Raw genomic sequence first — 17,113 nt, forward strand, 5'->3', positions numbered from 1 at the left:
AACGGTTTTAGAAAAATATAAATCCAACAGAAGATCCTAAAAAAGGGGAAGCAGAAGCCAAATTTGAAAGATTTCTTTACACATAATTGATAAGCATAGGACTGGTTCGGAAGTATCTTCCTGAGCTTAACACAAGCCAAAGTTAATTTCCTTGTGGAGAGGAGCTAGTGGCATTCACAAATACAAAAATACTAGACTGGGGATACCTAATACTTTACCATAACAGGCTCCCCAAGGAGAAGTGGAAGTTGATTGATTGTACCATCGTTCAACTCTTTTGCCAACATCTGAAACACCAAGAATAAACGAACTGATTTATCAGTACACACACACACGCACACACACAAGCACACACATGCACACAAGCACACACAAGCACACACACACAAGCACGCACACACACACACAAGCGCACACACACATACACACACAAGCACACACACACACAAGCGCACACACACACGCACAGAACTCGGGATACCATGCCTCTGGTGTGACCTGTACTATAAGCCCAAGAAAATCAGATAGATGGGCAGTCTTAAAAACACAGAAAACACCTGGTCGGGAAAACTTCTCTTAACCAGTATAATGACTAAGAAACATATTTAAAACTTGTAAAGTTTCTGAGAGAGAAGAACAATGCTAAATTTCACATCTAGATTTTACTTTTCTGTGAACAAACACAAATATGATTATAAACACACATATACGCACACACGTACGTATGTGTACATAATTTAAATACACACATACAGATAAATACCAGTACACACCAGAGTCACTTCCTAAGTCACTTAACTCACCATGGACTTCAGGACCAACCACCCCGCCCCACCCCATACAGATGTGACCACCCTGATCACACTAATTTACCGCATTCCAGTACCAAGTGCAGGTTATAGCAATGTAACAGCAGACCTGCCTTTACCTCCTGGCATGCACCCTGCCGGCAAGCACCCCCACCCACTCACGTGGGAATCTGTTACCTTTCGGAAGCGAGGACTGATGATCGAGTCCCTAGACACTGACATAAGGACCCTCCCTTGCTTTCTTCCTAGAGGCTAGCTCTGTGGTATCGTGCTTTAGGGCAACAGAACTACTCCCCAGGATTACACACACAAAGGCCTGGACTCATGGTGGGTGATTAAAGATATTTCTAACGGTAATTCCCTGAGGTGATGACTCTATTGTCCCCGTTCACAGATTAAATGCATCAGTGTATACTGTATAATCATGAGAGTCAAACTAACAAAACCAAACTCGTTGCCATCGAGTCAATTCTGACTCATAGCGACCCTACAGGACACAGGAGAACTGCCCCACAGAGTTTCCAAGGAGCGCCTGGTGAATTTGAACTGCTGACCTTTTGGTTAGCAGCCGTAGCACTTAACCACTATGCCACCAAGGTTTCCCATAAGACAGTAGTTGATGTATACTTCATCTGGAAAAAATAAAGTTGACTTGAAATCTAAAATGTAAGCCTCTAAATAATTACAGCCAGTAATGTTAGCAGGACTTGGCATTTTCCAACTTTGAGCTTCTATAACTTTAGAAACTAGATGAATAACACTGTCTCAAAATTAGCCTGAAACCTACACTTAACTCTATTATAAGCTGTTTCTGTTTTAAATTGCTATCAATATTTTCCCGTAAGCTTATGAATTATGACTGGTCTTTAATTTTGTATTTTAATTTGTATTTTAAAAGAACACAATGTTTTCTCTGTTTAGAGATACTGTACAAGTTTAGCTACTCACCTCATCAAAGGTCGTATAAAGAACTGTTGACTTCAGAAATGGAGAGAAAAGGAAAGAAATAATTCAAACAAAATACGAATAGAGCGACATCATTCAAACTAGAAACAAACTCTAGTATGTGGCCACGAGTCTGAAACCTCCTTTTGAAAATAAACCATCTATCGTCACTTCGGGAAGAAGGTCACTGACAGAATAAACGTGATGCAGAAAGCGTGACAGTGCAGTGATCCCAGTAATGGAGCTGCGTGAGGCGCAGTGAACCCAGTAATCAAGAACACTCCCACCCATGACTGGGATTTGTGGAACAAAGTACACCTCAGCATTTTGTCTAGCCGTCAGTCTCCGCTCTATGTGCTCCCTGGTGGAACTGGAAGAGTTTGAGAACACAGGCTCCGGGGTCACACTGCCTCCAATTCTAATCCCAACTTCAACACTTTCTACAAGCGAAGCCCAGGGCAGCTTATTTTAACTTGAAAAGCGTCTGAAACAGCCCAAATCAAAAGTGGATGACAGAGCAGATGTGGAGGACAAAGTGCAGGGAGAAGGAAAAGACAGTACCAGGGCGACAAGTGGGTGAGTGATGGTAATAAAAGGGACATCGGGGAACAAATCTGTAGGAGAAAAAATGCTTTTTTGAAATAAAGGGAACTTGAGATGCTGGGAAGTAGGGATGCATATGAAGACACTCGGGGAAACAGGCGCACACCTAGCCCTGGAGGTGAGGAGACTGTGGGTGGGAGACAAGGCTGGGCGGGAATCGCTGGACCAAGGCCACAGGCTGCCCTCCTGCCGCGGCTCCAGCTGCACCCCTCTACTTCCGATGTGCGGGGCTTCCATTTTCATTAGGTCCAAAATACCTTCTAATTGTTACTGTTCCCACAGAGGTGACAATTTAAGGCAGAGGATCATGCGAGAACTCCCAGGAAGAAAATGGAAAGAGACAACAGGGTCGACAGCAGAATTCTGAGGAATACCCATATATGGAAAAGAGGAAGCTAAATTTGTGAAAGAAATGAGAGTGCAAGGTGGGGCATGCACTTCTTTTCTCTTCCTGCTAGTCTGGGATGCAGATGTGATGGCTGGAGCAGTGGGCGTGAGCCATGAGGAAGAAGTCATCTTTTGAAGATGGCAGGCCACGGCGGGAGAGCAGCCACCTCAGCTCTGGACTGTCACGTTGTGTCTTACATGCATCATGTGTACATCGGGCTTCTGTCACTGACCATCACTGCTAACAGAGGGCAGACCGAGAGGCTATGGAAGCTGAGGAGGAGTGTGCAGAAGCAGGGGATGGTGGCCAGGGCCCGGGGACCTAAGAAGGTAGCAGGGTGGAAACTGGCCGAGAGTCTCAGCTCAGACACTGCCACTAGGAGCTCACTCACGACCCCTGCCACAGCAGCGGGGACATAAAGCTGATGGAAAGTGGGCGTGAAAAGGCCACCACTGTCTACATAACAGCAGGCAGTGCACTGGGCACTTTATACAGACTATCTCTAAATCCAACAGCTTTCTTGGGAAGTGTTACTACCTCATTTTTAAAATGAATAAACCAAAGCTCAGTGGATTTAATTACATTCCCGAGGCCAAGTGCAGCACTAGGGGGCAGAGCCAGGAGTCAGCCCAGGTCTCCCGCGGCCTTACAGCCAGTGTTGTCCTGTGTCTCGCAGAGAACATGTGTAATGGGCGAGACACAGGGTCACACACTCACAGACAGAAAGTGGTTCTTCTGGTCCCTAATACCTAACTACAGCTGAACACAAAATAAGTGCTTCTATGACATGATTAAGCTTAAAAGACTACTAGGAAGTATCAAAGAACTATCAAAACCAATCATAAATAAATATATAAATCCCATAAAATAAATATAACAGGAAGTCACAAAAAAAGTCGAGCCTTCTAAAGAAAGTTCTTAGCTTAAAAAAAATGCGCTCTAACTGTAAACAAACAAACGTAAACCGGCAATTCCGTCACAACAGCAATCCCCATCTGACACGAGCGTGTGCACCTCGGCTGTCAGGAGTCTCTGAGGGCACCTGTTGACCGTGGCAAAAGCTCTCCGAAGTCCAGCTTCTAGTTGTGTCAACAACAGTATAACGCAGTCCGCAAACCTGAGAAATTAGAGGGCAAGGAAGCAAAACTGCATTTAAAAATAAACATTGGCATCAGATTCACAGCAACTAGGCTGCAGACCACGTTTGCTATTGCGGCTAGTTGTCATCCAGCCAGCCCCCAACCTCACGGCAACCCCACAATGGGATCAGACCGTTGTGATCCACAGGGTTTTCACTGACTGAATTTCAGAAGTAGATCACTAAGCCTTTATTCCTAGTCTGTCTTAACCTGGAATCTCTGCTGAACCTTGTTCAGCATTACGGCAACATGCAAGTCTCCAATGACAGACGGGTGGTAGCTGTGAATGAGGTACATGGGCCAGGAATCGAACCTGGGTCTCCTGAATGGAAGGTAAGAATTCTACCACCTGAACCACCACGGGCCCCGTAGGCCAGATGTTACTAACACAGTATTCAAAGTAAGCAGATGCTGTATCAGTTGTGAATACAAGGTTCAAAACAAAAACAGAATCTCATTAGACAAGCGGTTTTAAAACTAGTCCATCATGCGTTTTAATGTTTGATAAGCCATTTTTAGCAGCTCCAGTAGAATAAAATGTCATCAAAGATTTAATCTGTTTCACCAAATCAAGCGATGAAGTTGTTAGGTGCTACTGAGTCAGTTCTGACTCACAGCGATCCTATGTACAACAGAACAAAACATTGCCCGGTCCTGCACTATCCTCACAATCATTGCTATGTTTGAGCCCACTGTTGCAGCCACTGTGTCAATGCATCTCATTGAAGGTCTTCCTCTTTTTCGCTGACCCTCTACTTTACCAAGCATGATGTCTGTCTTAGTCATCTAGTGCTGCTCTAACAGAAACACCACAAGCGGGTGGCTTTAGCAAAGAGAAGTTTATTTTCTCACAGTCCAGCAGGCTACAAATCCAAATTCAGGGCGTCAGCTCCAGGGGAACGCTTTCTCCATTGGCTCTGGAGGAAGGTCCATATCATCAATCTTCCCTTGGTCTGGGAGCTTCTCTGTGCAGGAACCTCAGGTCCAAAGGACATGCTCTGCTCCTGGCACTGCTTCCTTGGTGGTTATGAGGTTCCCATGTGTCTGTGCTCGCTTCTCTCTTTTATATCTCAAAAGAGATTGGCTTAACACACTATGCAACCTTGTAGATGTCATCAGTATAACCTCATCATAGTGATAGAGTTTACAACACATAAGGAGATCACATGTAACCCCATCATAGTGATAGAGTTTACAACACATAAGGAAATCACATCAGATTACAAAACTGGGAATCGTGACCCACACTTTTTTGGGGGGACATAATTCAATCCATGACAGTGTCCTTCTCCAGGGACTGGTCCCTCCTGATAACATGTTCAAAGTATGTGAGATGAAGTCTTGACAACCTTGCTTCTAAGGAGCGTTCTGGTTGTACTTTTTCCAAAACAGATTTGTTCATTCTTTTGGCAGTCCATGGTATATTCAATATTCTTCGCCAACACCATAATTCAAAGGCGTCAGTTCTTCTCTGGTCTTCCTTATTCATGGTCCAGCTTTCACATGCATATGAGGCGATTGAAAATGCCATGCCTTGCGTCAGGCGCACCTTAGTCTTCAAGGTGACATCTTTGCTTTTTAACACTTTAAAGAGGTCTTTTGCAGCAGATGTGCCCAGTGCAATTTGTCTTTTGATCTCCTGACTGCTGCTTCCATGGGCGTTGACTGCAGATCCAAGCAAAATGAAATCCTCGACTTCAGTCTTTTCTCCATTTAATATGATGTTGCTTATTGATCTACTTGTGAGGATTCTTTTCTTTAGGCTGAGGTGTACTCTATACTGAAGGCTGTAATCTTTGATCTTCACCAGTAAGAGCTTCAAGTCCTCTTCACTTTCAGCAAGCAAGGTTGTGCCATCTGCATATCGCAGGTTAATGAGTCTTCCTCCAATCCTGATGCCCTATTCTTCTTCATATAGTCCAGCTTCTCAGGGTATTTGCTCAGCATACAGACTGAATAATTATGGTGAAAGGTTACAATGCTGATGCACACCTTTCCTGATTTTAAGCCACTCAGTATCCCCTTGTTCTGTTGGAATGACTGCCTCTGCATCTATGCACAGGTTCCTCATGAGTAAAATTAAGTATTCTCGAATTCCCATTCTTCACAATGTTATCCGTAATTTGTTATGATCCACACAGTCGAACGCCTTCGCAGAGTCAATAAAACACGGGTAAACATCTTTCTGGTATTCTCTGCTTTCAGCCAAGATCTGTCTGACAACAGCAATGATATCCTATGTTCCAGGTCCTCTTCTAAATTTGGCTTGAATTTCTGGCAGTTCCCTGTCAATGTACTGTTGCAACTATTTCTGAATTATCTTCAACATAATTTTACTTGCTTGTGATATTAATGATATTGTTTGATAATTTGCAAATTCAGTTGGATCACCTTTCTTTGGAATGGGCACAAATATGGATCTCTTCCAATCAGTTGGCCAAGCAGCTGTCTTCCAGATTTCTTGGCACAGACGAGTGAGAGCTTCCAGTGTAGCATCCAGTTGCTGAAACATCTCAGTTGGTTTTCCATCAGTTTCTGGAGCCATGTTTTTCACCAGTGTCTTCAGGCAGCTTGGACTTCTTCCTTCAGGACCATTCGTTCTTGATCATATGCTACCTCCTGAAATGGCTGAATGCCGACCAATTCTTTTTGGTACAGTGACTCTGTATTCCTCCATCTTCTTTTGATGCTTCCTGCACTGTTCAATTTTTTGCCCATAGAATCCTTCAATATTTCAACTCAAGCTTCAGTTTTTTTCTTCAGTTCTTTCAGTTTGAGAAACGTTAAGTGTCTTCTTCCCTTTTGGTTTTCTAACTCCAGGTCTTTGCGCGTCATTATTTAATGCTTTGTCTTCTTCAGCTGCCCTTTGAAATCTTCTGTTCAGCTCGTTTACTTCATCATATCTCCCTTTTGCTTTAGCTACTCTACATTCAAGAGCAAGTTCCAGAGTCTCAAATAATAAATACTAAAAAGTACTCAAATACCAGGGATTCAGTGGTTTTCAAAGAATAAATCAAATACATCCAAAAAATGTAACCTCACAGGAATGGAAAACAATGCATTAGACTTACTGATGTCTATGATAGGTGTGTTTGGTTTGCTCCTGAGGGAGCATAATTCCATAAAGACAAACGTGACTTTGTCTTTGACTCCCTAACAATGGATATAACGTTCCACTCATGGTAAGAACACACACACAGACACACAGACACACACACACACACAAGCTGATTCTCAAAAAAAATTATGTATATTAACTGTACCGAAAGGATGACATATATATAGCGTTTAAATCACAATTACAAGATGTTTTTAACTGACTATCTGATGCCATCTTATGCTTCTGCCGATTCCTGAGTCAGCACCACTTCTATCCGCTTCTATTCCAATAGCAGAAAAGCACGGGCCGTCGGGGGCTTCAAGGAGGACTGGCTGTGATGGCAACAATGCTGCGTAATGCCACCCTTTCGTTACCTGTGGGATCTGAACTTGATGACTGCAGCCTCCCAGTATGGTAGCATTGTTTTGAATACAAAAGTGGATTTCTTCATCACGTCTTCCAACACTGAAAGTGCCTCAGAAGTAACATCTGCAAAAGAGCAAAGTGTCTTTATAAGTGATGCTGAGAGAAGGTGTGCGCACCCTGGGATGACGCCATTACCGACCCATCCTGTCTGACACCCACACGAGGTGCCTCGAGGGAAAGGCTGCTGAACTAGAATCGGCGTGGGGAACCTTGGGGTCGTGATTGAAGGGCCATGGATAACTGCGTCTCTTCAGTGACCGAGGCTGCAACAATTCTGACCAGGCACATTCCAGGTCAACCAGCCGAGCCCATGAAGCAAGTGAAGCAGAGTATCTTTTCAGAAGATACAGGAGATTCTCTACACTAGAGCACTTTTGACGTAACGGCCACAAGTACGAAGGTGCAAGGGGTGAAAGGAGAAGAGCAGGCACGTTATAAGATGGTTCTGAACCGCCATGCACGTCCGCACATCTGAGGGACAAAGAGACTCTGTCACTAGCGTCAGTTCACAGAGTGTGACTCTCAAAAACTCCCACATCCCCCAGAACATGGGGGAAGAGGAGAGGCTTTATGTGGTCACGTTTAAAGAGTTCTTCAGCCAGTTTCCAAACCGCCTCTCCACTTGAGAATACTGTATTCCAACTCAAGAGCTGAAGTCTTGATGCTCCTTACTGACTTTACAAATACAGTTAGGAAGCTCTAGGAGCTGTGAAAACGTGAAATGCAATGCTCACCAGGAAACACGATCCAGTCCTCCAGGTTTGTGAGAGCCAGGAACGATCGGTGCCACAATGTGCGGTTAGTCTGTCGAAGGAAACGTTTCAGGAGCTGACCCAAGCCTGCTGTCAGCAATACCATCACTGAACAGTACCTAGGGGAAGGACACAGGAGATTTGCTTAAAAAACGAACTCAGCCATGCATGTAAAACACTTTCCTTTAAAACACCCTTAAACTGCGGAAGCCCTCCCCCTCCCGATGTAGGAATTGAGCCTGTCAGTGGCTGGGAGGAACACAGAATCTCAGAAACTCTGGAGCTGAAGCCTGTAGCCCTTCCGCCCACCTGCGGCCTGTGAACATCACCACTTCCTCCTGAAGGGTCTCTGGGGGTCGGCAGTAAAACCACAGCCCATCACCACCCCTGGCACTCTGCCATTGACATGCACTTTATCTGTAAAACCCTGTCTTGAAACTCTCACCTTCCTCAATATACACCCTCCCTGCTGTAAAATTCAAGATAAGAGAAACTCTTCAGTAAATCAAAAAAGGAAGAAAACTGCTTCACTGGCCGCTTACTTTGGAGGGATCTCCTGGGGAGCTGCAAACCCATGCCACAAGACATTGCGCAGGTTGAGTCCCGATGGAGAGCCAACGAACACTTTTAGCACGTCCATCTGATCGGTTAAAGACAACAAATTATTAAACAAGTAATGACTGAACAAACCAACATAATGCTAAAATAAGGTTTTCATTCTGCCTTAGAACTAACAGAATGAACAGTTTTGGCCGGTACATAAAAACAATACAACCAACCCGTGTTGAGCATTTAACACGAGCCAGACACGTTTTCCGTGCATTCAGTGACTCATTCATCCTCAGAACAAGCTATAAAGAAGACACTATCACTGTTCCCACTGTGCAGACGAGCAAATTCCAAGCGAGGAGAGGGAAGCCCAGTCAGGGAGCTGACAGAAGGGAGACGGACCGGCCCGGCAGCACTGCTTCAATGCTGCACGTCCAATATGCCTGATACCCAAATAAAATGAAACAAAAATGATAAACAGAAACTCAGCATGAAGCAGCACATGCTTGTGAGGTGATATCAAGAGGACAGCAGGGCGCATGCCAGGTGCTCAGGCCGTGGTCCTGGGCTGGCCCTGGATGAGCTTATGCACCTCAATAACTGTCTTTATAACTAGAAACACACACCTATTACAGGGACCCTACTGTATGGGTTGCAATAACCACACCACTCCCCGAGAACTACTTCCTGGCTCTGAGCACCACACTCTAGACTAAAAAAACCCAGCAGATGTGGAGATGAAGAGAACTCAAGACCAGTCACTTCAGGAGACCAGGGGAGCCTCCAGGAGACTCGGGGAAGGCAATGAAAGCTGCCTTCAAGTAGGAAAGGTTGCTGCTGGGAAGAGGAAGCAGAGGTGTTCTGAGTTCCCTCAAAGGGCTGATCCCGCATGCAGAAATCAGAGAGAAGTTTCCTCTCAAGATAAGAAGGCCTAACATGGGTTCTGTAATGCCATCCCAAAAGCATCTGCTCTCACGTTACTCTAACACGCTCTGTTCATGCCATCTGGGCAATCAGAAATACAGGTGCCAGTGGCCAAGTAAAACCATCCCGGGGCTACGAAATGGCTGCAGGTAGGCTAACAGCAAAGAGCAGACAGCAAAGAACAGACAAAATTTGTTTAAGAATTCGGTATAACTACAAATGCTTTGTAGTTTACCTTCGTACCAAACTCTCTGTGAAAGAAAACTATCTTCCAAGTGACCACAGGTGAGGAGCTGCAGTGCAGAGCATGGAAACCATCACCTAAAGTCTGCAGACTTCTCATCCAAAACCAGAGTCCAGCACAGCCTGGCCCGGCCAGCGCCGCCCTCTGCGAGACCACCCCAGGCCTATTCTCTGCCTCGCCCGGCCTCACCCCAAACTAGAGGTCACTCATGAGTCTTAGACTCACTTGATCCTGCACCTTCTAGAAGGTTCTGAAAAAGCATGGACCTCCTCGCGTGTTTTTAATCAATAACTAATTATTTTTATTCACCATAAGCTTAAACATTGGCAAGGGACACCACTTCCCACGTGTTAAAAATACTGCTATTTCAGAATAAAATTGTAATATCACTCTGTGAAAGTGCTGAAAATTTTATTCTGAACTAAGTTAGTGTTCTAATCATTAATATATTACGTGTCAAAGTGTCCCTTTCTGGTACAGAATGCGCCTCAACCTAACATGCCGGAAAGGTGAGAGGTGGCCGGAAGAGGGACAGTTTTGAAAGCGAAGGTGGCAGAGAATTGTTTCAATCACTGATACAATTATTTTTTTCCTACAGCAGCATCGATGTCGGAGGAACAAAAGTATAGGTAATTTCAACTGTTTTGTGTTGCTCTTAAAAAACCAAACCCACCACTGCAGAGTCGATTCCGACTCATAGCAACCCTACAGGATGGAGCAGAACTGCCCCACAGGGTTTCTGAGGCTGTAATCTTTATGGAAGCAGACTGCCACCTCTTTCTTCTGCAGAGCGGCTGGTGGGTTGAATTGCCGACCTTTTGGTTCACAGCTGAGTGCTTTAACTGCTGCACCACCAGGGCTTGTGTTGTTTTTGCTCAATAAACTCTCTCAGTGAATAAGCTTACCACAGGCTGCCCGAAGACTTGAGCAAGTTCATCAGATGCAAGTAGATCTCTTAGAAGAAAAGGGCATTCCTTCCCAACCAGCAGAAACACCTACAATTCAAACAACATTGTCGTAACAGTTGCACTATAGTGAGCCAATTAACTGAAGGAGAAACATTATCCATAAACCAACTGTTTGTATCAGCCAGGGAGAGGGGAGGACTTCGATGCCAATGTTTTGATTTGAAAGTCATCCAAAAAGAAATACATTAAAATTCTGTGTCAAATGGTTGCATTTTGTAGGAAAACAATAATTAAAATCAAGAAGTGTGTGATAAACACTTTAGCATTAATTCAAATAATTGAATGGAGCAATAACGAAGGCGTTCTTACACTTACATTCCCCAAAGCTCGCTCCAGACATGATGTGAGCTTCGTTAAGCTGAGAGAAATAGCAGCAGACTGCAGACTTTCCAAGGCGTCAAATATTTCAGGAAATAACTGTTCAGAATAAGACTTACGTTAGATTTTGTGTTTATTAAGACATATTTCTCAAAGTAACAATACTATTAAATAAAATCCAAACCTCTAAAGGTTTCAGCTGGCATATCTGATTTTTTTAGTTTGGCATAGGTAAATACTTTCTATACAAACATAACAATACCTAAAGTATTGAAGTACAGCCAGAATGCTCCTTAGAAGCAAGGATGGTGAGACTACATCTTACATACTTTGGACGTGTAGTCAGGAGGGATCAGTCCCTGGAGAAGGACATTATTCTTGGTAAACTACAGGGTCAGCAAAAAAGAGGAAGTCCCTCAACAAGATGGAGTGATACAGTGCTGCAACAATGGGCTCAAGCGTAACAAGGACTGTGATGACGACGCAGGACCAGACAGTGTTTCGTTCTGTTGTCCACAGGGTCTCTAGGAGTCAGAACTGACTAGATGGCATCTAACACAACAACAACAAAGGATCAAAAAACAGAAAAAGTTCTTTCAAATGTATTTAAATATTTTTTGAAAGCAATAAATCTGGAAAAATTGTAAATTAAGAAGTCAAATATCCTGAGGTAAATTTTATTTCCCATTTTGATTTAGAATAGTTCTTCAAAACAGATAAACAGTTGAATGGATGTGGGCATCAGGGGTGGAAAGGAGGAGTGTGCTGTCACAGTATGGGGAGCGCAATTAGGGTCACATAACAATGTATGAATAAATTTTTGTATGGGAGACTAACTTGAAATGTAAACTTCATTTAAACTACAACAATAAACAAACAAACAAAAAATTGCCTTAAAAAAAAAAAAACAGATAAACATAAGGCAGTTCGTCCACCACTTCAAAGAGCTATTCAAAGGGAGAAACTACAGTCCCACCACCCTGAAAGAGGAAATTCAATGTATTTTAGAATGACTCGGCATAGTTTCTGCTCTGTTTGCTTATTTAATGTGCCAAGTGAAAACCCAACCAATGAGCAAACCAACCAAGATTTAGGCTTGGCCCAAATTACTCCCTCCTCCCCTCAATTCACCCTTAACAAGCCAAGCATCCCCACCCCTAGTCTTCTAGTCCCACTTCTCAAGAAAACCTTACTCTCTCCCCAGAAAGTCTCCCCTGTATTCTGGAGTGGTCCGTTTTTCTTCTGTCCCTGGATAAACTATGTACCAAGGCTACCTCCCCAGCCTCTAATCCTACGACGTTGTGGTTGGGTGCCGTCGAGTAGATTCCAACTCACAGCGACCCCAGGTGACAGAGCAGAACTGCCCCACAGGGTTTCCTAGGCTGTAATCTTTACGAGAGCAGATCACCAGGTCTTTTCTCCCTCGGAGCTGCTGGGTGGGTTTGAACCGCCAACCTTACAGTTAGCAGCCGAGTGCTTAACCTTTGCCCCACCAGGGCATCAAAATGCCTTTTGTTCAAAGCTGGGATTTCTCAGCGCAGGCCTTGCAAACTCTGGATAATAGCTGAAGCCTCTTTTGCAACCTTTAAGACTTCACAGTTTTAAGACCCAGGGGATGGAAGAGACCCCTTCAAAACTACTGACAAGTAAGGCTTCGTAAGGGCACCTTATCCTGGATTCCTAAAGACTGTTCAAAGCCACACCTCTGGGAAGTTTGTCCACTGGAACCACGGTGCGTAGCGAATTTCAAACTGCGCCTTGGTCAGAGATGAGAAGTGCAGGTGGACAGCTTCACACAGAGGGCCCAGCCGCCGCACACTTCCCTGGTAATCCAGGCTTTGGTCTTACAGGATGAAAAAACAACTTTTAGGACTCAGCTATTATCATATGATGAAAAATACCTAAATCATCAAAGAAAAGTGTGTTAACGCATAATTGTAAAATTTCCACAGACTCAATCATCAACTGATAATTAAACCTGTAATATATAACAAATATACTACTAGACTATTGGAAATAATTTTCATAATGCTTAACTGATCATAAAAGAAAAATGTACTATATCTGTAGAGAATCTGGAAAATACACAAAGGTTCAAATGAAAAAAATATTTTCTTCAACTTCTTTACCTGTGTATAAGCTTAATGAGGTTCATATTGTATATGCAATACTGTAATCTGATTTTTTTTTTACTCAACATTTTTAGTCTATGCAATTTCTAATAACATTATTGTAGAACATATTAACATTAATATATTGTTTTTTAATTAATTTTCTACAAGGTTGGACCTAAACATTCATGATTCACAGTCAAAGAATGTAACAGGTGGAGTCTCCCTCTCTGCCACCCACATCTCCTCCCTATTCCAACTACTACTATTAGTACCTCGGGTATCTTTTGAAATATTTATACACATAAGCAAATACAAATACATATATGCCGCTCCTATTTTTTCACTTAATATAGCTTAGAGATATTTCTGTACCAGAAAGATGAACGTCTTCATTCTTTTTTACCACTGTATAATATGCCATGTATGCACTGACCATTATTTACTTAACTGATCCTACTGGAGGAGTGTTGGTGGCACTGTGGTTAAAACACTCGGCTACTAACCAAAAGGTCAGCGGTTTGAACCCACCAGCCGCTCTGCAGGAGAAAGATGTGGCAGTCTGTTTCCGTAAAGATTACAGCCTTGGAAACCCTATGGGGAAGTTCTACTCTGTTCTACAGAGTCGCTATGAGTCAGAATCAACTCAACAGTGGGTTTAGGTTGGTGGATCCTCCTGCTAGACATCTGCTTGTTTCCTATTTTTCTTTTTTGCTATTACAAGCAATGCTGCAATGCACAATCATCACTTTGATATGTGCAAGAGTATGTGTCTCATATATTCCTAGAGTCTGCTCATTTGTAATTTTTCTGACTATTATTATATTTCCCAACCCTTATCAATGCTCCAAAAAATGTACACACGTGCCTGGAAGACATTTAAAATGATTGTACAACATACTACTGTTCAATTTTTTGGCCTTAATTCATATGACTCCTATTTTCCTCTTCCCTCCTCTTGTCCCCATCTCTGTCTGGACAACTGGCCTGGAGAACCATCTCTAGGCCTTGAGATAGCCAGCATCAACACGTCCGTCGGCCCCTCACCACCTCCTTAGCTTCCTTTTCATGCAAAGGTTTTCTAAGCCTAGCTTCCTGTTAACCACTTTTTACAAACTGTTGTAACAAATGTTATTGACATAGAAGCCTGTTCACAGTACATTAATCTGTTTCTCTAGCTCTCCACCCCCCTCTCCCCGCAGCCCCTGGTAACCACCTATCTTCTTTTGTCTCAATGGATTTGCCTCTTCTAGGTATTTCCCAGGGGTGGGTACCCACTAACTCTTACTGCCTCTCTGGCCTCGTTCCCTCTCTTTGCATGCTGACTCCCTGTCTTAGTTACCTAGCGCTGCTATAACAGAAATACCACAAGTGGATGGCTTTAACAAACAGAAATTTATTTTCTTCACAGTTTAGGAGGCTAGAAGTCTGAATTCAGGGTGCAGGCTCTAGGGGAAGACCTTCTCTTTCTGTCAGCTCTGGAGGAAGGTCCTTGTCCCTTCTGAGCTTCTGCTCCTGGGCAATCTTCATGGGGCTTGGCATCTCTGTTCCCCCATCACTGCTCTGCTCACTTGTTTAATCTCGTTCATATCTCAAAAGAAACTGACTCAAGATACATTCTACACTAACCCTGCCTTGTCAACATAAAAAAGAAAACTTATTCCCAAATGGGATTATAACTACAACACAGAGGTTAGGATTTATGACACATATTTTTGGGGACACAATTTAATCCATAATACTCCTTTTCTCTTTTGGGCTAGGCCTACATTAAAAAAGCCTCTAACGAAAAGAAGCAATGGTCAAAATGGGAATTTTACATGTATTGACTGATGATTGGGGCACAAAGAAAGTACCAACCTGATTCTGTAAAACTCACACATTCTGTGATTGTTTTCCAGCAAACTTCGCCATTTTCCGTTACAATGCTATTGATATCACGATTTTCTACGACTTCAAACCCAAGTTTACAAATCATATCATACACGGAGGGAGAAAGGCACGTAGTAATACCATCCCCTATTAATATCTGAAATATGAGACATAAAAGACACTGTTTACCAGGAAAGAAAAACACAGTAATATTAATTACATATTTAAGTCATAAGAAAACTCTATTTTAAATACAGAATGTACTCAGGAATAGCCAGTGTCAACACGCTTTCTGGATATCATGACAGCTATGTGATTAAGGATAAAATTTACGTATTTTCAAATAAAAGATAAAAATTTAAATTTTACTGATCAGAATACTTAAGATATGGGTTCACAAAAGCTCAATGAGTCTTATGAACAGAGCATTATTCCTTTCAGTATTCCTTTACCACCCCGGAGTTACCAAAGCAATCATTGTTTCATGAGGAGTGGGAGAGCAGAAAGGAGCCGTGGCGACACAGTGGTTAAGTGCTGGGCCGCTAACCAAGAGACTGGCAGTATGAACCCACCAGCCGCTTTCTCTGTGAGAGAAAGATGTGGCAGTCTCCTTCCACAGAGACCGTTGTTGTTAGGTACCGTCAAGTTGGTTACAATGCATAGCGACCCTACATACAGCAGAATGAAACACTGGCCAGTCCATAAAGATTACAGCCTTGGAAAACCTATGAGGCAGTTCTACTCTGTCCTACAGGGTCACTATAAGTCAGAATCAATTTCATGGGTTTGATTTTTCTTTGGGGGGGGATAACAGGAAATCAAGCACAATGAATTAAAAACCAGACAAAAAGCATACCTCTGCTCCCTGTGTGATGTAAAAAGCAGCAGACTATACTGCTTTTCCAGGAAGGAGTAAAATGCAAATTCTCCTAATTATCCCCACAATACACTAAAATCATCTTATAAACCTGCAAAAAAGTAATTTTCTGGGTCAAAAAAATCAGAACTAGGGGCTCTTACTTTGATGTATCAAGTTGAGGGGCTAGAAAGATTTAACTGTGAATCCTTCCTGCTTTGAAAAAGTTACTTAACATGTCTGAACCTCAGTTTTCTCAACTGTAAAACGGTGCAAAATATTACCACCTTACAGGAGTGCTGCAATTGGAGATAATACTCGAAAAGCATCTAGTACATAAAAAAACCTCAAACCAAACTCATTGCCATGGAGTCAATTCTGACTCATAGCTACCCTACAGGACAGAGTAGAACTGTCCCATAGTGTTTCCAAGGATAGGTTGGTGGATTCGAACAGCTGACCTTTTGGTTAGCAGCCAAGCTCTTAACCACTGTGCCACCAAGGCTCCATCTAGCACGCAGAACTCAAAAATAGTAGCTATTGTTACTATTGACTATACATGTCTGATAGGGTCCCTAAGTCAGAATCGACTGGACAGAAACGAGTTTTTTTTTAAGGAAGGAAAATGAATACAATCTTTATGAGGCAACCCTACAGAATCAATCTTGTCATACAATTAATGAGATCCTTGTGATTTCGCTTTATACTGTTACCGAAACAGGCTAAAAATGTCTAATACAATCTTAATCTGCAAGTGTAAACTCTAGAGATAGTTCTTGTTAAACAGCACTTCACAATATTGCTTAGTATACTACATAGATACAACATCCTTTCAGGGAGGAAGGCCACAGCCAGGATAAACAGTAAAAGTAGCAACCGTTTTTCTTTGCACGATCCTGGCTGAGCTTAACAGCTTTAAAACCAAAAGTCTCAACTCATAGTGATCCTATAGGGCAGAGGAGAAATGTCCCATAGGGTTTCCAAAGCTTTACAGAAGCAGACTGCCACATCCTTCTCCCGAGGAGCCTCTGAGTGGGCTCCAATCGCTGACCTGTCAATTAGCAGCCAAGGCCTTAACCACTGCGCCACAAATAGCCGGCACGTCTCCA

General features: G+C 43.0%; 1 protein-coding gene across 3 annotated transcripts in view; it reads right to left on the reverse strand.

The window, feature by feature from the left end:
* ERMARD (ER membrane associated RNA degradation) overlaps positions 1-17,113 on the reverse strand; it is a 35,115-nt gene that overhangs the window by 17,419 nt on the left and 583 nt on the right. For 2 of the 3 annotated variants that reach the window (XR_002823569.1, XM_012554534.2), the window contains exons 2-11: positions 15,137-15,305; positions 12,869-13,008; positions 11,163-11,264; positions 10,785-10,874; positions 8,705-8,802; positions 8,145-8,281; positions 7,359-7,473; positions 3,760-3,862; positions 1,758-1,787; positions 219-287 (exon numbers count right to left, since the gene is read on the reverse strand). Coding sequence is in view for 2 of the 3 variants with exons in the window: in XM_012554534.2 (XP_012409988.2) it covers positions 219-287; positions 1,758-1,787; positions 3,760-3,862; positions 7,359-7,473; positions 8,145-8,281; positions 8,705-8,802; positions 10,785-10,874; positions 11,163-11,264; positions 12,869-13,008; positions 15,137-15,305 (1,053 nt within the window). In the remaining variant the exon portion in view is untranslated. Of the gene's footprint in view, positions 1-218; positions 288-1,757; positions 1,788-3,759; positions 3,863-7,358; positions 7,474-8,144; positions 8,282-8,704; positions 8,803-10,784; positions 10,875-11,162; positions 11,265-12,868; positions 13,009-15,136; positions 15,306-17,113 lie in introns of those variants that run through there. The other variant, XM_023728440.1, reaches the window with a different exon arrangement.

Source organism: Trichechus manatus, unplaced genomic scaffold (assembly GCF_000243295.1).
Source record: "Trichechus manatus latirostris isolate Lorelei unplaced genomic scaffold, TriManLat1.0 scaffold00002, whole genome shotgun sequence".
Lineage (NCBI taxonomy): Eukaryota > Metazoa > Chordata > Mammalia > Sirenia > Trichechidae > Trichechus > Trichechus manatus.